Source organism: Scylla paramamosain, chromosome 21 (genome assembly GCF_035594125.1).
Source record: "Scylla paramamosain isolate STU-SP2022 chromosome 21, ASM3559412v1, whole genome shotgun sequence".
Taxonomy (NCBI): Eukaryota; Metazoa; Arthropoda; class Malacostraca; order Decapoda; family Portunidae; genus Scylla; species Scylla paramamosain.
This window is the reverse complement of record NC_087171.1, coordinates 13,622,985-13,650,672: the sequence shown is the minus strand read 5'-3', so window position 1 is coordinate 13,650,672 and position 27,688 is coordinate 13,622,985. Positions and strand designations below refer to the sequence as shown.

General features: G+C 36.2%; 1 protein-coding gene across 1 annotated transcript; it reads right to left on the bottom strand.

Moving 5' to 3' along the window:
* Nucleotides 1-117: 117 nt before the first annotated feature.
* On the bottom strand, nt 118-27,688 carry LOC135111053 (condensin complex subunit 1-like). Its single transcript, XM_064023962.1, has 29 exons — nt 27,533-27,688; nt 24,960-25,080; nt 24,463-24,603; nt 24,037-24,209; nt 23,159-23,301; nt 22,821-22,971; nt 22,109-22,357; nt 21,783-21,944; nt 20,099-20,269; nt 19,394-19,580; nt 18,424-18,586; nt 16,225-16,462; nt 15,781-15,892; nt 15,443-15,584; nt 15,200-15,306; nt 14,692-14,806; nt 14,291-14,452; nt 13,242-13,362; nt 12,634-12,741; nt 10,871-11,074; nt 10,174-10,307; nt 9,699-9,825; nt 9,255-9,382; nt 7,875-8,014; nt 4,204-4,336; nt 3,945-4,079; nt 3,354-3,613; nt 3,067-3,171; nt 118-1,522 (listed from the first exon to the last, which is right to left on the bottom strand). Exons 2-29 carry the CDS (start codon nt 25,078-25,080, stop codon nt 1,290-1,292), a joined length of 4,365 nt encoding a protein of 1,454 aa, XP_063880032.1. The 5' UTR covers nt 27,533-27,688; the 3' UTR covers nt 118-1,289.

The following is a 27,688-nucleotide window of genomic DNA, read 5'->3' as shown; positions in this document are numbered from 1 at the left end:
GAACTAACCAGTGCATCATATAAATCCAGTAAAGTTTGGAAAAAGATCTATATCTGCGAAAGGATATATCCAACATAAGCTCCACGTATGCAAACAAATGTATAATTAAAAACAGTGTATTTTTTCTTTTTAATAAGAATATTTGTCAGAGACTAATTCTAAAAACTCCATAGAACAAATAGCTATAGTACTACACTCCATGATAATTCATAATTTTCATATAAATACTAAATAAAATGTGAACTTCTAATGTGTGTGTGTGTGTGTGTGTGCACATGCATAATTCACTATACTCTTAAGGATCATATGAAGATCACACTTGATCACTAGCTATTATCCTCTCAGAATGGATTTCAAGCTCATATACGAGTAGGTGGTATATGATCAATAGCATTTCAGATTAAATATCTTGTACTCTTCCTCAAGGACAGTGTTCTTTCATTGAAAGTCTTTGCATTTAAATCAAGGTATGAACCTGTCACTCTTGTGACAAGCAGGGCCATTATCACATGTTAGATCAAATTTTTCTCCCTTCAATCCTTCCCCAAGAGAAGTGGCTCCATATATATAATACTTTTATGTAAATCTATCTATATTGGTTATCTGGCTGACATTCCCCTTAAGAGGGGCAAGGGAAGCCAAGATAAGGCATCTGTATAACACCTTGTTTAAGGAATTAAAGTATATAGGAAAGGATTCCTAATCTCCTCACTTTGTACCTTTCAATAATCTTTCATGAACATGCAAGAAAACATGATCACATTATTCTCATAAGACAGCCAAGCTATGTATCCCTATCACATTTTTTAGAGGTTTGAATTTAATCTTATACCTTGCCTTTAATGCCCCACAGGATGTGACATAAACATGGGATTGCTAGGCTTCCACTCCCATCAGAAAACAAGGTTGTAATTTTTTGCCCTGTTTTGTATTTACTAATAGCCAAGTGAACAGGAGCAACAGTGTAATACAAAACAAACCCTTGTTTGCTGGCCCAGGATTCTAACGAACATCTCAGGTGTGACCCCAGTACATTATTCATACATAATCAAGAGAATCTGCAATATTATTGTATTTTGTGAGAACAAAGATACTAACAGTCACGTATTAAAAAACAACAGTTAAAACTGTACTTCCCAATCAAAAGTTCTGATGAAAGTAACTAAGCTGTCAAACTAAATGCTAAATGAAATCCTAAAGAATACAAGTTGAACATAAGTTGATAAATATAAATCTTAAAGTACAATTACCCAATAATTCATTCTCATAATTCATCAAAATTGTACCTTTCAGCTTTGTAACCAGCTTTTCCTTTGATTATGACTTCTCTTTGATCTCCTTGAAGGCTGAGAATTGCTCACAATCAAAGGATGACGTGGTGAGGGTTTACTGTTCTCCTTTTCCTCACTGGTATCACTTGGCAATTCTTTCTCCTCCTCTTCATTTTCCTCTGAATCATTACTGCACTGCTGCACATTTGTTGTATTACTGTGTGAAACTCTGGATGATTGACGTAAGTTTTCTGTTGGGTTTCATAAATAAAGCAAAACATGAGTCATTATTAATAGATGTATATGAGTATGCATCTAAAATCTACAACATGTATGGATATTTAGAGCCTTACTTTTTTTTTTTTTTTTTGTGTTGTGTGTGTGTGTGTGTGTGATTCACCTACAGTCATCTGCTGGTCACCCAGCCAGCCGTTCCCCTACGGAAAGAGCTCAGAGCTCATAGTGACTGATCTTTGGGTAGGACTGAGACCACTGACAAACCGCACATCAGGACAGCAAGGTCACAACCCCTCAGGTTACATCCCATACCTACTTGCTGCTAGGTGAACAGGGGCTACGCATTAAGAGGCTCGTCCATTTGCCTCACCACGCCCGGGATTCGAACCCAGGCCTTCTTGGTTGTGAGCTGAGAGTGCTAACCACTACACTACACAGCGTATGTGTGTGTGTGTGTGTGTGTGTGTGTGTGTGTGTGTGTGTGTGTGTGTGTGTGTGTGTGCGCGCGTGCCTGCATGCGTGCGTGCGTGTGTGCGTGCGTGCGTGCGTGCGTGCGTGCAGGCGGGCGGGCGGGCGTGTGTGTGTGCATACATGCATATTTTCTTCTTGATTTTCAGTAAAATTACACATACTCTTATCTTGTAACTTGAAGAATATGTTAAGGAATTACAGCCAATCATGTATCTGTTGTTCAGCCTTTAGTTTGTACAAATTCTGAGGAATAATGATTTCTTTGCCGAACACTCTTCCATCCTTTGTTACACTAACCACTAGATCAACTTTAACCTTTTTCTGGAATGATGGGAATGACCATCATGACTGGTAAATCATCATGTCACAACATATATTTCCATATATTAAGTTCAATATCTGTGCTCCTATAGAAAATGTTCACTACTTCAGAGAAAAATTTCAGTCATTATAGTGACATTCTTTTTCAGACACAAAGATATGTCAGCATTAAGAAATGTCACAACAGAACTTTGGTTAAGCATTATTATTATTATTATTATTATTATCACCATCATCATTATTATCATTATCATGTATTACACTTTTTCATAAATGATATTCTATATCAAAGAAACTGAGTAAGACAAAAATAAATTCTATGATTTTTCCCTCAGCAATATAAATCCTACATAAAAAGATTGAGCAGTTTTGTAGCAGTGGGCATATCTAATAAGGGCAGTAAGTTTCAATGCAATCATATAAAGGATAATGTCCCTATTTAAAATTTTATAATTATATTTTAACTTTTGATACATTTATAACTTTTCTTTTGTTCTTAGAAAATTATCAACTACCATAATCAATGAAAATTCCAAGTTTTGATACTAACATAACATATAAAAATAAAAATTTATATGACAATAGAATATTGGCATGGGGATTATGCACATTAAAGAAAAAAATAAACATATCTGCCTAAATAAGCCCATAAGAAAATATACAAAAGAGATATGTGGCATTTTTCTTCAATTTCTGATTCATGGAAATTCCTGGAATAAGAGGATAAGAATTAGTTCTAATGATAAAGGAAACCATGTAAGCTTACCTTTCTTGCTTCTGTGGACAGGATGCAACTGTTGACGAGTGTCCTCATCCTCACTTTCTGATTCACTGGAACCTGACTTGCTCTTCTTTCCTCTTCTGCTTGTTGCTACAAAAATGTATAAGATAAAAGGCACTTAATAATAAATGATCCTTAAGAATTTCCAAAAGGAAGATACACATATATCTTATAACCACACACACACACACACACACTTCCTTTCCCTTTGGCTGGTCCAGAGGAAATGTTTACTGTTCATACATCTAACTGAATCAGAGTAAATGACTTACCAGACTTCCTTACAGTCTTGCTATTTGTCGTCTTCAGCTTTGCATTCCCAGCCTTCCTAGCAATGTTTTCATCCTCTACACCTTTTTCATGACTGTCCACAATTCTCTTTTCCAGTTCTTCCACCACTGACTTGACTTCAGGCTTTATAATCTTTTGAACATTAGATATAATTTCCATAAAGAGATCATAAACTTCTGGTTCATGTAGTTTGTCTGCATAACAGACAAAGTTTTCACTCAGCTTCTTTATGCATTTTTCACTGAAAATAACAAAATTGGTGAGACAATATTCTTGTACACAAGTAGACTTTAATACACATACAGAATGTTATCCAAGACAGAAGTAGCAACAGAAAATATAACAATACAGTAAACTATATCAAACAAGGATAGAGTATCCAATATCCATATATGAATCAACATGTACTCATATATACCTTACTCAAGTATTCCACAGAAAACCTTGAATTCCATCAAGTGAAATTACCTGATATTAGTCAACTGACTGGTCATGTTTAACATTACCACAATCTGCCATATTACATAATGATCTAAGTATAGCATTAGTGATTAATTCTAAAAAAAACTCACTTGAACTCTAGCTGGGCAAGACAATAAGCAATGTCTCTCCACTGACGTACATTGATAGTTGCTTGGAATCTATGGCAAAGCTTCTCAACCAAGTTCTCCCAATGCTTATCTTTCTGGATCAGAGCAAGTACTTCCCTAAAGAAAAAAGAAAAGTTAAAATGGCTCATGTGCCAATTAGACCAATTCTTATGAAAATGACTGGATAACAAATAAGTGCAGATTTAAATTCACCCACACTTTAAATCATTTTTCACTTTACCCAATAATTCTTCTGAAAGACTCTTCCTTGACTCCAACATCAGGGTCAGAGAGACGAGAAATCATGTCTGGCAGAACATTATACAGCGTATTTCCTTTTTTTGCAAGTTCATGGAAGAAGAGACCTGCAAGACCTGAAAGAATACAAATTTTTCATTACTTAGTTAAATATTTTCAAGATAGGGAAAAGTTTCAGTGCCTCAGTAACATATAACACAAAGTAAATCTCCACAGCTGTAGATTCTGTCAAAAGACTTTGTTAAAAGACAAACATAAAATTAAATTACTTTTTGCTTGTGGCAGATAGTGCACACCATACTTTGGAATAGCTCTATTACCTTATACAGGGCAGCATAGCAGTGGAATCTACACCATTTCAGTCTATGTAGTGTGAGGCAAGTTTGGTTCCTAGGTCATCCTCATATCTCCAATAAGATTCCCTCCTCATTCTCCTCTAAATATGAACTCTTCATTTACACCTCTGCCATAAAAAACTAAACACTGGATGACTTCACACTCTTTCCTAAAGAGTCATCTAAACAGAAACTGAGTGATTCACAGATGCATAGAGTCAAACTTCCAATATTTTGTAACTTGAGAGTGACAGGATAAACCTAAAGATATAACATTTAAATTAGAAATAGAAAAATTGAACAGAGAAAAGTTTTACAGATTGCTAAGAATATCTTCATATCATTCAGGATTATATATGGGTAGAATTCAGTATTCAGATCATGGACAGAAAATGTACAAATGAAAACAAAAAAGATTTCCAACAAATTCTGAAATGCAAAGAATGGATAGGTAAGCTGCATGAATATAGCTGTAAGGCTATGCCAATATTCAATCTCAGAACAGTTCAAGAGGCAATGCATTCCACTACAACATGAAGAATGCATGTTTTCCAAATACTACAATTCTAAATCTATATTTTTAACATTACATTAAAAATTCTAAGATATTTTAAAGGATAAAAACACACTTTTTTACCACCTTTTACCTTTCACCTAATTTCTCTGACTATAAGAAATTCTTTGACTACTTAACTTCCAAAGTGGAGCACATTCTGATAATCTTCCCTTTTGCAAAGATCTCCATTCTTGGAGACTTCAATGTTCACCACCAGCTTTGGCTTTCCTCTCCCTTCACTGACCATCCTGGTGAACTAGCCTTCAATTTTGCTATCCTCCACGACCTAGAGCAATTGGTGCAACACCCTACTTGTATTCCTGACCATCTTGGAGATATGCCCTACATTCTTGACCTTTTCCTGACCTCTAATCCTTCTGCTTATGCTGTCACCCTTTCTTCTCCGTTGGGCTCCTCTGATCACAATCTCATATCTGCATCTTGTCCTATCGCTCCAATCCCTCCTCAGGATCCCCCTAAGCAAAGATGCCTCTGGCATTTTGCCTCTGCTAGTTGGGGGGACCTGAGGAGGTATTTTGCTGATTTTCCTTGGAACAATTATTGTTTCCATGTCAGAGACCCGTCTTTGTGTGCTGAGTGCATAACAGAGGTGATAGTGTCTGGCATAGAGGCATACATTCCTCACTCTTTTTCTCATCCTAAACCTTCTAGAGCTCGGTTTAACACACCTTGTTCTCGTGCTATACATGATAGAGAGGTGGCCCACAAAAGGTACTTAAGCCTTCCATCACCAGAATCTCATACACTTTATATTTCTGCCCAGAACCATGCCAAGTCTGTTCTCCAACAAGTCAAAAACTCCTTAATTAACAGAAAATGTCAAAACCTTTCAAGATCTAACTCCCCTTGTGACTTCTGGCATCTAGCCAAAAATATCTCCAATAACTTTGCTTCTTCTTCTTTCCCTCCTTTATTTCAACCAGATGGCACCACTGCTATCACATCTATTTCTAAACCTGAACTCTACGCTCAAACCTTTGCTAAAAACTCTACCTTGGACGATTCTGGGCTTGTTCCTCCCTCTCCTCCACCCTCTGACTACTTCATGCCACCTATTAAAATTCTTCGTAATGATGTTTTCCATGCCCTTGCTGGCCTAAACCCTCGGAAGGCTTATGGACCTGATGGGGTCCCTCCTGTTGTTCTCCGAAATTATGTGCCTCAGTGCTTAGACCTTGCCTAGTCAAACTCTTTCAGCTCTGTCTGTCAACATCTACCTTTCCTTCTAGCTGGAAGTTTGCCTACATTCAACCTGTTCCTAAAAAGGGTGACCGTTCTAATCCTTCAAACTACCGTCCTATTGCTTTAATTTCCTGCCAATCTAAAGTTTTTTAATCTATCCTCAACATGAAGATTCTTAAACATTTATCACTTCACAACCTTCTATCTGATCGCCAGTACGGGTTCCGTCAAGGCCGCTCTACTGGTGATCTGGCTTTCCTTACTGAGTCTTGGTCATCTTCTTTTAAAGATTTTGGTGAAACTTTTGCTGTTGCCTTGGATATATGAAAAGCTTTTGATAGAGTCTGGCACAAAGCTTTGATTTCCAAACTACCCTCCTATGGCTTCTATCGTTCTCTCTGTAACTTCATCTCAAGTTTCCTTTCTGACTGTTCTATTGCTGCTGTGGTAGACGGTCACTGTTCTTCTCCTAAATCTATTAACAGTGGTGTTTCTCAGGGTTCTGTCCTGTCACCCAATCTCTTCTTATTATTCATTAATGATCTTCTAAACCAAACTTCTTGTCCGATCCACTCCCTACATTGATGATACCACCTTGCACTTTTCCACATCTTTTCATAGACGTCCAACCCTTCAGGAAGTAAACATTTCACACAGGGAAGCCACAGAATGCTCGACTTCTGATCTTTCTAAAATTTCTGATTTGGGCAGAGCAAACTTAGTATTGTTCAATGCCTCAAAAACTCAATTCCTCCCTCTATCAACTCGACACAACCTTCCAGACCACTATCCCCTCTTCTTCAATGACACTCAACTATCCCCCTCTTCTACACTGAACATCCTCAGTCTATCCTTTACTTATAATCTGAACTGGAAACTTCACATCTCATCTCTAGCTAAAACAGCTTCTATAAAGTTAGGCGTTCTGAGACGTCTCCACCAGTTTTTCTCAGCCCCCCCAGCTGCTAACTCTGTACAAGGGACTTATCTATCCATGTATGGAGTATGCTTCACATGTCTGGGGGCGGGTTCCACTCATACTGCTCTTCTAGACAGGGTGGAATCAAAGGTTTTTCGTCTCATCAACTCCTCTCCTCTAACTGACTGTCTTCAGCCTCTCTCTCACCGCCACAATGTTGCATCTCTAGCTGTCTTCTACCGATATTTTCATGCTAACTGCTCTTCTGATCTTGCTAACTGCATGCCTCCCCTCCTCCCACAGCCTTGCTGCACAAGACTTTCTTCTTTCTCTCATCCCCTATTCTGTCCACCTCTCTAACACAAGAGTTAACCAGCATTCTCAATCATTCATCCCTTTCTCTGGTAAACTCTGGAACTCCCAGCCTGCTTCTGTATTTTCACCTTCCTATGACTTGAATTCCTTCAAGAGGGAGGTTTCAAGACACTTATTCATTAATTTTTGAGTACTGCTTTGACCCTTTTATGGGACTGGCATTTCAGTGGGCATTTTTTTTTATTGGATTTTTGTTGCCCTCGGCCAGCCTCCCTCCTACAGAAAAAAAAAAAAAAAAAAAAAAAAAAAAAAAAAAGAACACTTACCTGAGATGTGAGGATCTTCATCACAAATGCAGTAAGCAATGTCAGAGATGTGTCTTTTCACTTTCACCATATCATTTAAGACAAGATGTGTTAGAACTGTCAATGTATTCTGTCGAACTTTTGAAGAGGAGTCACGAAGTCTGCAAAACAATTTCCATAATACAATTTTCAGAGAGAGAGAGAGAGAGAGAGAGAGAGAGAGAGAGAGAGAGAGAGAGAGAGAGAGAGAGAGAGAGAGAGAGAGAGAGAGAGAGAGAGAGAGAGAGAGAGAGAGAGAGAGAGAGAGAGAGAGAGAGAGAGAGAGAGAGAGAGAGAGAGAGAGAGAGAGAGAGAGAGAGAGAGAGAGAGAGAGAGAGAGAGGAGAGTAGTAGTAGTTTTCCAAAATAGAAGTATAGGAATAGATTTGAGGAGTGCATTACTAGAATAAGCTGTATTTCCCAAAAAAATAAAATAAATAAAAAAAAATAAAAAACTTTAGAGAATATATGATAATTTGGTACTACAAGATGAGACATTATGTGCTTGACTGAATCTTATAAGTTAACTGTTTATACATACCACCCGATGCATGCACACGTGTGTGCGCGCACACACCCACACACACACCAACATACACCCACACACTCCTCACATATTTCCTATTAACCATCTTAGCCCTTGGGCTCACTGACCACCATTGCACATGGGTCAGCTTCACAAGCATGCCTAGATCTATCTTTATCAGGACCCAACAAAGGAAATGGGCTTATCCTGGCCACATTATAACAGAACTATCCTCTTTCCTGCATCTGGTCCAATTACCTGACTGGACTACATGTTGGTAAACCTCCCATAAAGGCTCTCAAGAACACATCACATCTATCTCATCACATCTGTGCTAGGACTAATATATGTCCTACATTCTCATACAAATGAGACTGCAGCCAGGGCATGTAACTGCATAACAGCAATTCTGATTTATAAATGTTTAAAGTATACAGAATTAGTTTTATAATATTGATAACATCATTATGAAAGCATCAGAGGAATTATTTCATGTATCATTTTCAGGAAATATTTAATCTTAAAACCTAAAGCTTTAGTGTGTGTGTGTGTGTGTGTGTGTGTGTGTGTGTGTGTGTGTGTGTGTGTGTGTGTGTGTGTGTGTGTGTGTGTGTGTGTGTGTGTGTGTGTGTGTGTGTGTGTGTGTGTGTGTGTGTGTAAGTGTGGATGAGAAGAAGAGGAATTTTATAGAGGAAAAAGATAAAAGAATTTAGAGGGTTACATCACAATTCATGGTAATGAATACCACTTGGAAGTTCTTTCAACAGAAAAACTAGGTATACAGTTAACATCTGTTGATGCTTCTCAGAACAACATTAGATGTCAATCAGAGTTCACCTGGCATAGAAGCGGGGTGTCCAAGGCTCAAGTTCATTGGGAAATCTGAAGTACAGGTCACCAAGGGCAATGACCAGGTTAGCTCGTACAACATCTTCATTAGATCTCTCCAAAATTGTGAACAACAGCTATGAAATAAAAAAATAAAATCATTATTAGTGACAAAAGATGCAGTAATGTATCATATCTATCTCCGATACCTGTCCTTAATAATTCCCCCAAACCGATCACAACAAAAGTCTCCATTTAATTTTATTCCTTGCATCCCCTCTTTGCCTTACCTAAGAAAATGGACAGTCTTAACATTAGATGGTAACCGAAAGTCATATAAATGGGGAGATGATGCAAGATAATTTGAGAAGTTCATGACTAAAAATACACCACAGTCATCAAAAAAAAAAAAAAAAAAAAAAAAAAAAAAAAAAAAAAAAAAAAAAAACTCACCTGTAAATTTTCTTCACATACTTTTGAGGATACCATCATATACTTGGCCAGCGTTAAGGAACTTGCAGCTTGGAGCTCTGTGTTCTTGTACTTGCCTGGATTTGTACACAGTGTCCAAATCATTGGCCTATAGAAATTTCAGGCACAAAATTAATGTTTAATATAAGAAACATGGGTTGTAATTTTATAAATGGCAACATTACACATTTCATATATGATAGGTTGAAAAAGACAATCTTATCTTCACTGTCAGGGACTAAGGAGCTAAGAAAGTGGTGTGAATGAGCATGAATGAAATTTGTGTGCCTTGTCTAAGCTACATCCCATTTTGCTGGAGGTATATGTATGTATGTATCTTTTCTTTACTTTTATCTTTGCCATTAGCGATTTCTTCCATCTGTCAAGAAAAGTTAGTTACATTACATATAAAAATCTAGAAGTTGAATATCAAAAACAATGGGACTCCATGACTTACTTTATAGTCCCAAGAAGATTATCACTGTTGATAATCTCTGTTTCACACACATAGCGAATATATTCTGCCTCTGTGTCATCAGCCACAGCACCAACCAATCCCATTTCTTCATCTAGATCTGTTTCTTGTGATCCCTGTAAAAAAAATAATAAAAATCACAAAAAAATGTATGTAAATTACACTGAATTTTCCTCAGTGAAGAATAAATCCTTGAAGACAATGCAATTACACCATTCTTTACATAAGAGATAGTCCATAGTCTGTCAAACAAATACCCAAGGCTTCCATATCAAGATTTTCATTACAAAAGCAGTACTTACTCCATGAGAAATCAAGAATGTAATGTTGTTACTCAAGTCTTGTGTTATTTCTAGAAATTGGCACAGAAACATTTTACAGATGTTGCACAATATGTCTAGATGCTAATGTATATAAATTTTTTGTATGAGCTAAATTATTTTTATTTCTATCCCATTCATCAATAAAGTAGTCAAATGTATTGCTTTTGAATAACAAGCCCTCCTCACAAGTAACTCTGATGTTTGTAAGTCATGGAGTGCCTGTTTATATACATACATACATACATACATACATACATACATATATACATATACGAGTATATATATATATATATATATATATTTATATATATATATATTATATATATATATATATATATATATGTAAAGTTGCTTACTTTGGAGACATCACTAGCAGATGATTTTTTGCTCTTTCTTGTCTTTTTTCTTTTCTTCTCTACTTCCATTTCCTCCTTCAAATTGTTTCTTCTCTTCAGTTCTGAGAAGACATAGATGTCAAGATGGACCAGTTGGCACACAGCCACATGACCAAGCACAACACAGAATCGAGTCAGCACACCAGCAGGTACGCTGAAGTTGTTCTGAAAGGTGAATATACACCACTGTTATTCACTAAATGTTATTAGACAAATAGAATGCAAGTGAAGCAACTAACCCAACAGTGCCAATAGGGAAATCCAATATCACTACTGTCCCTCCTAAATCTCGTTGACAACATTGTTAAAACATGTTTTTATATGAAAGCTATGGTATACCTGGATAATACTAAACATTATATTTTACTAAGCTTAAGAAGAACAGTAACCTCTTAATGTGTGCAATCTTTCATGAATGGATTTACCAATTCATACAAAACTAAAATTGCATATTGAAAAAAAAAAAAAAAAAAAAAAAAAAAAAAAAAAAAAAAAAAAAAAAAGTCAGAATTTTAAGAAGCTGTACTTCCTGCACAAAAACTTGTAAACTGAAATGAAATTCAGTTTAGTTCTTGTGTGTGTGTGTGTGTGTGTGTGTGTGTGTGTGTGTGTGTGTGTGTGTGTGTGTGTGTGTGTGTGCATGCATGTGTGTGCGTGCGTGCGTGCATGTGTGTGCGAGTGTCAGTGAAGGACACCGCAATCTAAAATTTGAATCTGCAATCACTATTCCACAACCTTGGATTCTAACCTTCTGCAACTGCAACTCTACTAAAATACTAAAAGCTTGCCATGACAATTTCCCCAACCACAATCCAGTTTCTAAATTTCAGATGCCCAATGCAAAAAAACGAGAATTTCCATTCAACTTTTCCCTTATTCCACCATGTGCCCCTTCTATCTCAAAAACCTTCTTTACACAACAATTCTGCTGTTACTGTAGTCACTATATCTTTAAACACGTTAAACATCTAATAAGCTTTATACTTTATCTACCTCTATCTGTCATCCAAGCTTCTCTAAGCCTCTCACATATAACTCCCTTTATAATTCTTCCTCTCCTCTCTTCCTGTCCATCCCTTCACTAACCAAAACTGCACTCATCATCCCTCTACCAACATTCCAACCATGTTCTCATTCACCTTCCATTTTCATCATAACTACAACAACAAAGTAATCCCATCATTCAAACATCCCTCTTAGCATTCAACACAGGTCATTTTCCTGAAACTCATCCACTACCATACTACATTATCAGAGTCTTCACTTCCATTTTTCTCCCTGTGCACCTATGGATGAATTTATGCTGGGAGGTGTTAGCTACAAATAATCTCCTTTCTGAACATATATCCAATAGAAGTTCCCCAATATCATTTAATCCATCTATTCTCCATTTTCCTAGTACACCTGCTCCCTAACTATTTGAAACTTTTCCATTCATATCTCCAACTAAGACTACTTTCTCCCTCCCTAATTTTTCCTAGCCACTCACACTATTCCAAAATTTCCTCATGTCCTGCTTCTCTTTTCCATTTTTTGCATTAAAAAGGTACATACACTTGGATCCACACAGACTTAAGTATCCCAACCTCCACCACTGTTCACACTATTCTCAATCTATGCCATCCTATATTCATTGGAAACATTGAGGGCACAATCTTCTTTTCCCTTTGCTAACTTGTCTCATCCACACTGCACCATGTAAGTTATTATTCTGGGAACCTTACATCTGAAGTATTGTCTGGAGGTGATCCCTCATCTTGACTAGGATTTTCCAAGATCTGATACATTTCCTGTATAACTTCCTCACATATCAAGTCAGGGTGTTCAGCCAACTGAAAGTAAATAAATTATATTATTCACTTATGCAAAAATTTTTAGAGAGAGAGAGAGAGAGAGAGAGAGAGAGAGAGAGAGAGAGAGAGAGAGAGAGAGAGAGAGAGAGAGAGAGAGAGAGAGAGAGAGAGAGAGAGAGAGAGAGAGAGAGAGAGAGAGAGAGAGAGAGAGAGAGAGAGAGAGAGAGAGAGAGAGAGAGAGAGAGAGAGAGAGAGAGAGAGAGACACAGAGAGACAGAGACACAGGGAGAGAGAAATATCAATATAAGAAAGTCATGCAGAAGGTAAACAGTAATGATGCAAAACACATATGCACATCTGAACACAAATCAATACTAGTGTACGGTAATCTTCTTGAATAATTTTACTTCATAATAATTTTGGTTTCTATCCTTATTGATGCTAGATGTGAAGAATACATGTATAAGAAAGAGAATCAGTATAAATTAAATCACTGATAATGAAGAGGAGACCCAAATGTAATTATAAGCAAAACTCACCGCATATATAACAGATACAGCTTTCAAGGCCATGGGAGAATACTGACGATCCTTGAGATTTGTCAAACCTTGGATGAGAATCTTGCTCAGCCTCTTAAAGATCTCATGGTCACGATCCAATCTATGGAAAAGGAAGAATGTTGTGGGGTGCAAGTCTCACCACTCATTTGACAATGCTTAACACTGAAAAAAATTTAATGGTTAACACGACCATGACATGTCACTCGGCATTTCTTTGTATGAACCGTCTTCCACAAAAGACTGACGGACATGATTTCAGTGAAGTAATATCTTCTTAAACATTTTTAAAGTAGCAGTAGTTTTCTGCAATCAATCTAATTTACTTCATCCTTGGAAAGTTGAATTCCTGATATTAGAAAAATGTTCTAATAATTTGTAGGATTCCTTAAGCACCTACCAGCAAGTGTTATGCACAAAGAGTAAGCCAGCATAGGTCCTAGCATCAAAAAGAAAAAGAACACAAGTCTATTTTTTCAAATCATTGATCAAAAGAAGATAACATGGATTGTTTTCTTTCATACTTGGGGTGAGTTCAAACATGCTGGAATACAAGGAGTCAAGGATAGATCAGTGTGGAAGCAGAATATAATTAAATGATTCTAAGAAATTGAAGTTAGGTTCTATATTCAGTACAGAAAATAAGATCAAATACATATGAAATAGACTTGAAAAAAGTAATTTGTAATAACAGTTAATGTGACACATGACAAGCCCAAATTACCTCTGCTTGACTTAGAATTAAAATCTCAGGCATTTAGTTATTAGTGAAATGCACTAATTATCCTGCTAACACAGGACTCCTTTAAATGTATGTCAACTTTGAAGGGAAGACCTACAATAAAAAATACCATCCTTTTATCATGCCTTGTGAACATACAATTATTCTTGGGTGTGCTGTTAGCACCCTCTGTAAAGATATAAAACATACACAAACACATTTCAAGAGGTTAGCCTGAATATAAAAATATCTTACAAGTATGCTTTACACCACTCCAAAGAACTATTAAGAACTAGCTTTGTGAATTTACCTATTTGGAGCTGTGGGTGCATCTGTTTTTGGCTTAACAACAGCTACTCTCAGCAATGCATGGCATGTCTCCTTCACAAGAGCAAAGTCCTGCTCTCCTTGCTCACCCAGGCCAGAGGCAGTCAGAACATCAAAATTGCTCAAAATGATGCTCTGTTCAGCACTAAAAGGTAGAGAAAAAGTAAATTCAGATATGCATGAAGAAATGAAGATGTCAAAAATCCAAAACTGCAATATCACATAATTCAACATTTGTAAAATCAATACACAAAAACCAAATCAGGGGCTGTTATGCACACATGGATGTATGAAATTATAATATATACTAGGCATATCTATTCACACACACACACACACACACACACACACACACACACACACACACACAACTAGCAACCTTACTTGGCACACATAGCGAGGATAATCAATGCCGTATGTGCCTCCTCATCAGTGGTGTCTGGAAGAGTCTTGGTAAAGCGCTCCCATAATAGTGTTATGCACTGCTTAGTTATGTCCCCTGTTAAAAAAAGCCATATAATTGTGATAGATACACATCTGTTTGCTTTATAAAACTTAGCTCTACACACAAAAGGTACTTAAGAAAACAGCAGACATTCACTTGAAATGAAGTGGCCTAGAAGATGCTTACATGTGTAGGCCTACACAGGGAGGTTGCTGAAGATTATGCAATGTGGCAAGCCACCAGATTAAAAAGCCCAACACATGCAAGCATATATGGAGCCTTTCAAGATTATAACAAATGTTCAAAAGCATTTGATGGATTTCTACTGGTCCACAAACCATTGATCTACTTTACAATCTTTACATTATTACATGGTGCATATGACTATAATTTATGACTTAACCTTTCATTTACTGAAATCTATCCTCACAATAAATCAATATTCACCTGAGGAGACAAATTGCGAGACAATTTCTTCAAGTGAGGTGCGTTCCCCCATTGTTGCTCCAACAATAAGTGACGACAGATTTTCAACTATCTGGAGTGCTTGTGTTCTACAAAGAGTTAATATTATAATTTATCATTCTGGCATTTCATATGGAGAAAAAGTCTTTAAGCAAATAGTAGTATAAAAGACTACATCCTTATTATATGCATGACATACATGCAAAGATGTCTACATTCACAAACCTTTCATTGTGATTATCACTGTTGATGTACAGGCGCCGATATGCCTCAACCACAGCTGCTTTCACCTCTTGTTCCTTGCTCCACACTAGCATCAGCATTTTCCTAACACCAGTCATGGCATCAAGGACACCAAACTCAAATGCTGAATGAATGCAATAATAGTTATGAAGTGGATTTTACTTAAAGTAAGCTTATCATATTTGATGTTTTGTTGATGACAAATTTCCTGAGAATGTAAGATCCCACACATTTAAACCTAAGTATCTGATGCACAAATTCATTATATACCTCTTAGCTTAGAAAGAATATAAAAGATTCTATAAAGTTTGATACATTACCTGTTACAAAAAATGATATGGCTTCCATAACATCAGAAACATGCTTGCTGCCTAAAAGTTGACACATTATAGGCAGCCCTTGTTGAATAAGTTTTGCAAACTTCACAGAATCCTGTGAAAAAAACAGAATTTTCTTTCAATATTCACTATTCATTTTACCTTCAAGTTTCTCTGCATTCAACCTGTTCCTAATGACTAGAAATTTTCGCAACATATATTTCCTATTACACAATAAAGCTAAAGTATTTAAGGTTATTCATTTTGTTCATTGAAAATAATTTCTTATGGTACTAACTTCTTACTTTACATGGACCTACAACAATATTTTTCACTTTTTTATTCTTTTTACTTAACTGTGCTCCTGTCAACTCACTTTTTCTCATTAAATACTGAATTCCATTAGCAAATGCCCACAAATTCTTTTCACTTAAAAATATGACTTGCCTTAAAATATGCAACCAGCATTTTCTGTTTATTGATCTCAGACTTTAACTCTTCATTTTTCTCATTGGTCTCATCAGTCATTTCATCTTTTTCTTCTGGTGGTGACTCAGCCTTTTCCATTTCCTTTGCTGACAAAAATATCCTTTCAAGAACCACAAGAAAATTTATATCCTTCTCTGTTAGGTCCTCCTCAGCAACAGCTTCAAATGTTTTTGAAGAATGTTCCTCTGGATTGTAGCTGCAATATACAATAACCATGAATATTTCAACACAAATTATATAGAAGAAACACATCATTCACAGTAAGAGAGGTCAAGATGTTGAGTAGCAGTGAAAGTGGTAGAAGTGATCAAAAGCTTCACATTCTGCCTGTGTTGCAACATGGTTGCTTCCAAAAAGACTGGAAAACAAGACAGACATACACAAAATATAAAGTAGAGTCTGGGAGTATAAAATACTAAGATACTGTGCTAATAAAATATTGAATGGATGAGAAAACTGAAATGTCAAGATATTGGAATATGACATGTATAGATAAAAGCAAGTGGACACTTCTGCTGTTGTCATCCACTTGAGGCAGTTTCAGGGAATACTCATCAGAACACATGACTCCCATTACCACAATCAGTAATCTTACTTTTAATATTCATGACATTCATTCTTCACACTTCCTGGGAAGGTCCAAAAGAGAGAGAGAGAGAGAGAGAGAGAGAGAGAGAGAGAGAGAGAGAGAGAGAGAGAGAGAGAGAGAGAGAGAGAGAGAGAGAGAGAGAGAGAGAGAGAGAGAGAGAGAGAGAGAGAGAGAGAGAGAGAGAGAGAGAGAGAGAGAGAGAGAGAGAATAATAGCTATACTTATAAAGCTACATTTCGTGTGTGTGTGTGTGAGAGAGAGAGAGAGAGAGAGAGAGAGAGAGAGAGAGAGAGAGAGAGAGAGAGAGAGAGAGAGAGAGAGAGAGAGAGAGAGAGAGAGAGAGAGAGAGAGAGAGAGAGAGAGAGAGAGAGAGAGAGAGAGAGAGAGAGAGAGAGAGAGAGAGAGAGAGAGAGAGAGAGGGGGGGGGGCTGGGGGGGGTTAAACAAGTATCAAACTAGTTTCATGAGAAACTTGACATCTCTCCCCCTAATGCTATAACCTGCATCTTTAGTAAACAAATGACCAAACATGTTGAAGAACATTGTCAGTTGCCCAAAAAATATCAAGCAGAAAACAAATACGATAAAAGGATAATAAGATTAAGATCCAAGAATTGCCCTGACAGTCTCATGCCTAAAACGAGAAAACGAGTGGTAGAGATATCTCTACAACATAAGTTTGGAAGTGCTGGAAGAAAGATGATCATTTTCCCTGCATATGAAGACAGATTTAGAAAGGTGTGAAGCTACTATGTGGAAAGAAAAGATGAGAATAACTGAATTAAGTGTGCTAAACATTTTGAAGTGGAAGGTAGAGCATCAACAGACACACCATGGGCCACATGAGATGATATTCCATGGAATAGCTTATAAAAGCAAAGGAACTAAAATAAAGATCACATTTAATCAAGAACTTTGACATAGTGCCATCAAATGACTAAAGTTGACCCACATATGCCTTTCAAAACAATAACAAAGCTAAGACTGTGTTGTTCAAGACACATGCTAAGACAAGGTCCAAGAGAGCCCTCCCTTCCAGCCTTTTTGGGAAGATGCCAACTGCTCATTCCCTTAATTGTGTTAAGACAGTGTCAAGGTCTCTGAAGTACAAGTGCAACCCAAAGCTTCCTGTTACAAATCTACAAGGTACACAAAGGAAACCCTACACAATTGTATCTTGTTCTATAAGCTAAAACTAAAATTTTTGAGAACTATGACAACTAATGTTAGACAAGATCTCCACTCATGAGTGGTTCAAATTTCCTCTAATGTTTAATCATCGATCTATTTCAATTCCTATCTTATGTTCAAGGATATCTTCCTCTTCCATCAGGGTCAACAAAGTTATCTACACTCAATCATGCCATGCTGACAAGTCCTTTAGAGAGACAAGACATGTGCAAAAGAAAAAGTATGATTATATATATATATATATATATATATATATATATATATATATATATATATATATATATATATATATATATATATATATATATATATATATATATATATATATATAATATATAGATACTCTTAAGAAGTAAAGGAATAATAGCAAAAACTCACTTAAGTACTTCAGCTCCACTAAACTTTTCAAATACCTCCTGCAATAATTTGACTGCTCGATACAGCTTGTTGGAGGACAAGGCTTCAGCTACCTCCTTTACAGCATTACTAAGATCAATTTCTTCATCAAGGGTGTCCTCTTCCTCATCGCATTCCATGCTATCTGTTTGGGTGAAATGCACCAACATACAAATTTCTTGAGAAAATATCTATTTATATAACCAGTAGAACAACAAGACATCTCCATCCACTCTTATGCATTTACAATCACACATCAGCATTCCCTGATACCTTAGTCTAAACCACCAGAGGAAGTGAGGAACAATACCTATTAACCACACAATCTAACAATCTGTGCTCTAGATCAAAGAAAATTATGACAAAATGATTGTTCTATACATGGTTGCTGTGTCAAAAGTAGTGATGAATTGCTGGATATATATTATTTTCTGAATTTTCATTATTTTTCATCATATTCATAAAGTTCAGTTACTAACAAAATTACATTTGCAAAACACTTTGGTGATTTTCACTGGCTGCTCTGGTAAAATTTTAATTTTATTATTAAATCCTCTTTGGATATGAAGGCCGTCAAATATTTTCATAGTAAAAACAAGGCATTATGAAATCATAGGAACAGGAATGTAGTGCATGTAGAAATGCCAGGAAGAAAAACAGCTTGGCAGTAAAAAAATCCTAGCAAAAGGGGGTAATCTGGATAGATAACTCAAAAGCTGAGCTTAACTTGTCAGCAAAAACCAATGCACAACCACCACACCAGGAGACATGATCTACAAAGAGAAACTCAGCAACTTATGACTGCAAATTTGTCTCAGGTTTTGGTAGTGACTGAAACAAGTTCACTACAGGGAACTTTAACAGCACCACAGAAAGAAGTTTTGATGTTGTCATGAAAGAAAGTCAACCCACCTTCAACAAGGATACCACAGCTATGAGATGACAGACTCACCTTCTAAAACTTCCTGGACTGCTTTGATAACATCAGGTACTATGGCAATCCATGCTGCCCTTGGTGAGGTGTTCTCATCAGCACAGGCCTCCTCTTTTCCCAAAGAATCAATATCAATATTTGGAGACAGCTCTTGCAGTTTCTTCAACTCCAAAGCACATTGAGATTCAAGTTCTTCTAGGGGTAACTGCAAAATGTTATCTTCATTTCATATTTCCTTACTTTCTTCTCTTAAACATTTGTATTATTTTTTTGACAATGCTTTCAAAGAATCATATTTCTCATAACTTCATTCTAATTAAAATCAAAATTAACAGAAAAGATGGCCATAGACTTGCAATCCAACAATATCATTCATGGAATTTTGTTTCTTAAGTGAGCAGATCTTATGAAAGACCCAAACATATTACGTCTAGAATCAGGATGTTGTAAACGTCACTTCTTAAAAAACAAGAAAATAACATAACTATCCTTTAGCTGTTTTTATAGCAAGTTTCATTATATTCAGCACATGTATACCTGCATGCATAAGTTAGCTGCAATGCTTTCAAAGGCATCAACATTTTACTATATCATTGACTGAGCAATCTAGAGCACTTCATCTACTTGTTTGCATACTTAATTCTGGTATCAGTGACACAGATGAAAATATGCTAACACAGCAGTTCACAACCTACAATAAAGTCTAAATTTCATAATACATACCTTGGCAGCAAAAGGGTTACTGTTCACAAAAGCTGTCAATAGCTGTATAGCATTCTTTCGTACAAGTGATGACTTATCCCACAACCGCCCCAACACCAGCTTCAGTACATCATGTTGTCGAGACAGCGGAACAGCCTTCTCTCGTATCAGATCATTCCATATTTGAAGAACCTGTTCATAAGATATATTACTTAATTCAGGTGTTCATTGCATGTGATTGCTATGCTGCATTTGAATGGCTGGTTTTTTTTTTACCTAAACAACTATCTTACAAATTTTCACTATCTTTTTTCTCCAGGCACTCTTTGTACTTCCCATACTCCATCCCTTAGTGAATCTCTCACCACAATTACCATTTTCCCTAAATAAATATCTGTACCAATTCAAACAGAATAATTCTCACAAAGATTTGAGACAAGATGCCAGCATATGTGCACACACATATCATGTTCTTGATAGATATCAATGATATAGATTCTAGTATTGGAACAGACTTATATGAAAATGCTTGCTGATGATGCAAAGTTGCAAAGAAAAATAAATGGTGAAAGCTCATACAAGGAATTATAGAAAGACTTCATGGGACTCTATGAATGGGGTAGGAAATGTAAATAATGTTGGTAACTTGTCATGTGTTAAAATTTAGCAGAGATTCAAGGGGACCTGATTAGAATTACAAATTAGATAACACAATTCAAACATCAGAAAGGAAAAACATCCAAATGTATTAGTAAACAACAGGTTATCACCAGAAGATTATATAAATGATAAAGTAAGAAACATACATCACTTGTTGGCAAATATAAGGATAGCATATAGATACATATATGAGGAAATGATTAAGAATATATTTACAACATTTATAGGATCAACACTTGAGTATGCAGCAATAATAAGGAATCTTCATCTTTAAAAACATGTTGAAAAGACATTATAAACTTGATTCAATCCTGCAAAAATACAATTATGTAAGAACAATTAGATAAAACACACACACACTACCCAAGCATTCCCTAAAAAATTAAAATACACCTTAATTCCAAGATCTCTGAGGGAGGGAGAGGGTTTCTCTGCATCAGGATCTTACAAGCAAAATTAGGTAGTCTATCCCAGTTGATTGTTTGACAAGACCTAAATGCGTACAAACTCAGTAGCAGCAAATTTCAACTACTGTGTATGCAGGTGAATCAAGTCAATTATAATATTATCTTTCATTAAATAATCATTTCACTCATTTTACCACCCATTAATATCTATCAAACACAAGAATATGAAACAATGGTGAAGGCCTAGAAGGAAAACACATATTCTATGATCACCAGGACCAATGGTAAGTCCGTTTTTCCACAAGTACCTTTCATGCCATAATACACAACCCTAATATTACATATTTACACACATTCTGAACTGGGTTGATGAACTATCTACATTTTGAACTCTCCATGAAAAATCACTTAACCAAAATGATTATATAAGCAGGGGTATTACTGTAAGTTAAATAAATACATAGGTATATGAATAAGAAAAAAAGATATACCTATTACAAATTTTATAATCTACATTATGTGCTGGATGAGTATATGGTAAAAACTTAAAGAATCCTTAGTGTCCAAAGCCCTAAGCAGAAGGAATAATCCACTGTAATGAAATGCAGCATAAGAAGAATAACGTTGTCAACACTCACTTTACTTCGCATGAGAGCATGAACATCATGTATGTGGTCCTCAAGATGTTCCAAGCACTGGTCCCTCAAGTCCTTGCTCTTTGGGTCAAGATTGTCTCCTTTCAACAGGTTTAGCACCACAGAACCCATTATTGACAGGACGCAGCTCCGTAAAGAGTATACCTTGAGAGGGAACTTGTATGAAGCATCTGCTTTTAATAAAAAATACCTCAAAATTTCAAATGTCAATAAAATTGCCTATCTTGGAATTATTCTAAATTTTTATGGGAAAAAAAGTCATAAGTAAATAAAATAGAGACTTAGTAAACTCTTAACATTTGACTTACCTCCTCATCCAAGAAAGTGATCAGAAGACTCAATGAAGGTACAATCATTTGGGGACAATTATTTGATACTTCAACAAGAAACTGGGTAAAGTTACGAAGCCCAGACGTATCCTTTACCATGTCATCTCTTGAAACTCTGGAGATTTCTTTGATAATCTCAGGCAAAACATATTTATCTCCAAATGTCTGGATGAGGAGAATGACTCCTTGAGCTGCAGGAGACACCATATGTTCATATGTTCGTAGCAGCTATGGAAAAAAACAAATAATTCTCATTTTCTTTCTAAAATCTAAATATATTCTTTGTGTGACAAGTTAAATGCAGCATCTTATCAATTATTCTGAACCAACTAACATGCTCTCTTCATAATCTAGCAAAATTACATCACCGAATGCATGCTACAATGTCATAAGGGAAAAAACAAAAAGGAGATGACAAACAACTTGCTTTAGACTGTGTAAGATGGATAGCTGCCTTCATATGATAGTAACTGACACACAATTCTTAAATTGTGATAAAGTACAAAGCCACATGAGGAAAAAAAAAAAAAAAAAAAAAAAAACTTAGTAGTGCTAACTACCAGTACAGTATAAATGTAGTTGACAATTTGCTTCATCTCTATGCACTGCTGTACAAAGCAAAAGCAACACACTAAATTGAAACTTAATATAAATAATATTATTTCCATCACATGAGTGCAATGCCACATACCTGCAAAATTTTCAGTGAACATGCCATCCCATGGTTGAACTTCTTGACAAGTGTACCTATAATCTGGAACATGGAAGTACGTGTATCCTTGGTTCGCACCAAAGCCATGTTGGGAGACTCCAGCATCTTATAGCAGGAATCACCAATTAAGCTGAAAGAACAAAAACTAAATATGCTAACCCTTACACATACTATATATTATATATACATAATATATATATATATATATATATATATATATATATATATATATATATATATATATATATATATATATATATATATATATATATATATATATATATAAAAAGAGAGTTCTCCCTCCTCTCAACACTCACATCACAAAATCATCCTCCACAACAGGTGGTTCCCACAAGCGCTGCAGAGGATACTGGATCAAAGTATATAGATGGACCAACATATTGTTCCGGTCCTCCTCCCAGTGGCCCTGATCAGTATCCTTAGGAGGCTTCTTTCTCCCCTATAAAAGATATTATATGCAGCTGTTAAATGGATGGAATCAAATTTGTTTAAATATTCTTCAAAATAAAAATACATAGAAATGCAAATTAAATTAGAAGATCTGGGTGAAATATTACTGAACCTGGCAGATGGGCAAAAGTGAATGATGAGAAGTAAAAGAATAAAAATCACATTGTAAGATAAAATGCAATGAAAGACTGGAGATAACTAAAAAAAAAATAAATAATAATAAAATAAAATAAATAAATAAATAAATAAATAAATAAAATAAATAAATAAAAATAAATAAAAAATAAATAAAGATAAATCAATAAAATAAATAAATACATAAAAAATAAAAAAAACAGTGAGGAAGCATCCAAGGATTGAACCTTCATGAAATCATTCATGAAGGTTCAAAAACAACAAACAAAACAACAAACAAAAAAAAAAAAAAAGGTTCATGAAATCAAAAACAACAAACTGGAGACAGTCTACTTGTTAACCTGAGACTGACTGCAGATCTCTGGGAAAGAAATGTAGTGCAAATTGTGTTTAAAATAACCATACTCTTAAAAAGTAACAAATATGAGCACCATCTCAGTGCTACAGTGTCCATACAAAGACTTGCTTATTAGGTGCTCATTAAAGGATACTGGTACAACTAATGGGGATACCAAATATTCTATGAAAATCAATTCAACTGAAAACTTAAACTAATTAACATAATTCTAACCTGAATTTTTCTACTCACCTTGCCAGTTACAAGAATATCTGAAGTATTGTTGTATTTATTTTCCATTGCATCAATCAGTTTGCAAGCTATAAATGTGGTCATCTTTATGATATTCAGCCATTTAGCCTTTGAAGAACCAGTCAAATCACCATCAATAATGTGACCCACTTCTGACACCAGTTTCCCCATTGCTGAAACAAGAAATAAATAAGCATATTAACAAACAAAAATAAATACATTTTATAATAGATATATACATATATATATATATATATATATATATATATATATATATATATATATATATATATATATATATATATATATATATATATATATATATATATATATATAAACTTTGCTGGATAAAAACACTTCAATATGAATAAATCTTCTACTGTTGATTATCAAATCTAGACTTTCTTTATATTTCACTGTTTTTACCTTTCACCATCAGGTCCCATGAGTGCCGCTGAATTTCTCCATCAACTGAAGAAAAGTTTACTAACACACTGTACAATGTGTCAAAACATTTCTGTTTGAGTATGAATTCAGTTCCATCCTGCCGCAAACTTGCCTGGACATCTGTGAAAACATACATCCATTATTATAATAATTATCATTATTATTTTTAACAAGAAAACTTCCAAATCTTTTAGTAAAATCTTTAACATTCCACTTTTTCACTACTGAGTAAGAAGCATTACATTATACATGGTACTGTGCAGCACACCACTACCTGTAACAGAACACATGTGCTTAGATTATGAAGTTGACAGAGGACTCAAACCTAATTAATTGTTTCTTCACTATAGTGAAACATTACAACAGCTTTTTTTGAATCTCTTTTGAATGATTCCAACCAATAAGCAACATAGTTATATATGTAGTATGTCATACAATTCCAGTTACTGAGCATAGAGAGTTCATAAAGTGCTCACCTTTTATGTTGTTACTTATTTCCCAAGCTGTAAACACATTGGTAACCACATACTGCTTGCTAGAATTGGACTCTTCTAGCATCTGAAGACTCAGTGGTATCACAAACTTAAAGTCTGTCATCTGAAATCACACATAATCATTAATGTCATTAAAACAAGACAAATGAGATAACCAAGAGTAACATCAAATTCCCACTCCCTCAAAGTATTTGCCTTCTGTTACAGTGGGAGTTGCTGCTAGGCAGGATGCTACTGTGAGGCATAGGATTACACCTGTTGGCCTCCCCCTCTCAGGCCATATGCAGCAAGCGAAACGTGGGAAAGGTGCCAGACTTCTGGATCCCACACTTCACAGGCAGGCAACTGAGCTGTGCAGTGGCAGCCGGACATAGAGGAAAGCAGGCATGGACCAGAGTAGAGCAGCAGAGACAAGATGAGTCTGGTGCCTGTGGGTTTGGAGGAGGCAGCTATGATGGTCAGGTGAGCAGACTAGGGGCAAGGGTGGACACTCACATGGTGACTGGAGTTTGATACCTAGGCATGTGGCAGATTGTGCCAGGTGCTGTGGAGGCCAGACCACGGATGGCAGACATCATAGCTGAGTATGGAACTTCCTGCTGCTGCTGGAGGAACAGGGATTGGTGGAGCCTCTGTGAGATATCTGTTGTGTATTTGAGAGCCAACCTAGGTAAGGACTGCATGAGGGAGATGTCCTGTGAGGATTACTGGCAGCTGGGAAGTGCAGCTGTGGAGAGATTTCACCGTGTTCAGCCACCACTCCGTAACACTCAGAAATGTGTCTTGGGCTTCTGCATCAGGTTCGCCTTGTGTGTGGATGCCTGAGTGACTGGCTGGGAAGTGTAATTCTGGATGGTGTGTGCTATACTTAAGAATCATTGCTCTGCCTGGTGTGAGTTTTGGTGCCTGTTGTATTTTTTGAGACACAAGATAACTGCGCCCTATCCTCTAATGAGGAAATATATGTCTGTGCTGTGCATATGGTCTTTATGTGTCCTTCTTGCCACCCACTCCACTGTTATACCAATCCCTGTAAGTTGCTTCCACCTCCATCGTGGTGCCTGGTGATGGAGTGAGTGCTGTCCTGACTTCTCTATGTGAGTTGCCGTCTGCCCAGGTGAGAGTGTTACTAGTGGCTGGTCAGCCATGGGTGGTGGTGTAAGTGGTGGGTGCCACAACACTTCCATAACATTTCACTTTCAATCTGGATAGATATATGACATTGTTCACAAAGGATTACAAATGACAATGAAATATTTGCAATAAAGATAACAAAAGATACAAATGCAACATGAGGTTCAGATAGACATTAATTTTATTAGTCAAAGTTGGTTAACCTTTAGTATTGAGCTTGAACATTGGTATCAATAAAGTTCTTTGTTTTACACTCTAGATGTTTATCATAACTTGAATATGATGGATGAAAGTTAATAGTTTTGATGACTACTGCAGGGGAATTTCACTAACAATGTGCAGAGACAACTTGCCCCTAAAAGTTTCAGAATATGCTACAATACATAAATTTATATAAGTGCACCCATCTAACATTCTCAGACCAGACAAGATTTTTCTGGTAGATTTTGATGTGCTTTGAGTGAATCTAGTAACCATTTCTGCTATTTTCTTGCTAACTGCTCTTCTGATCTTGCTAACTGCATGCCTCCCCTCCTCCCACAGCCTCGCTGCACAAGACTTTCTTCTTTCTCTCACCTTTATTCTGTCCACCTCTAATGCAGGAGTTAACCTGTGTTCTCAGTCATTCATCCCTTTCTCTGGTAAACTCTGGAATCCCCCACCTGCTTCTGTATTTCTGTATTTTCACCTTCCTATGACTTGAACTCCTTCAAGACGGAGGTTTCAAGACACTTATCCTTCAATTTTTGACTACCGCTTCAGACCCTATTTGGGGACATGCATCTCAGTGTTTTTTTTTTTTTTTTTTTTTTGTTCCTCTTGGCCAGTGTTCCTCCTACATAAAAAACAAAAGTCGCAAATCTTTTTTTTCTCGTATCCTCCTACACACACACACACACACACACACACACACACACACACAAACAAGCAGAAATTCATAAAAAAAAGAAAAATAACTAAACTTAACCTACCTTAACGGTAAATTTTATAAAAAATAAAAAAAAATAAAGTAAAATCTTAGGAATTAACAATTTGCGACAGTAAAGGTACTTTTTTTTCTTGCAATGAGACGGGTGCACTTGTAAAACAATACCTTACAACATTCTACCCAATAAAATTCATCAAGGAATGTGGTGTCAGAATATTATCCCCTGAGACCTGCACTGCACTGCCGCCCCGCTGCTGGAGCCTTGGCGGGCACCTCATCTTGATAACTTTTACCAGCCTCTAGCAGAAGTTTCTGAGGTTTTGATGCTAATTTTAAAGAATATACTGATAGCTCAGGAAGGATTCTGCACCGCCAGTGAGAACACACTTGTATGAACACCTCAGTAGCCTTTGAAAGTCCTCAAGACATGTTTAGGAATATGGACATAACACTGCGGATAACACATCATACAAAACCCTCCATACATCATTACCTTGACGGCTTGTCACAGCAATACTCAGCGGATAGCCACCATGAACAGGAAGAGGTAAAATTAAGTCACAGAACCACAAATCGAGCACGATTACAGCACCCTAACAGTTCTCCCGCCAAGTTTAGTGACGTTTGAACGGTGACCTTCCCGCCATTT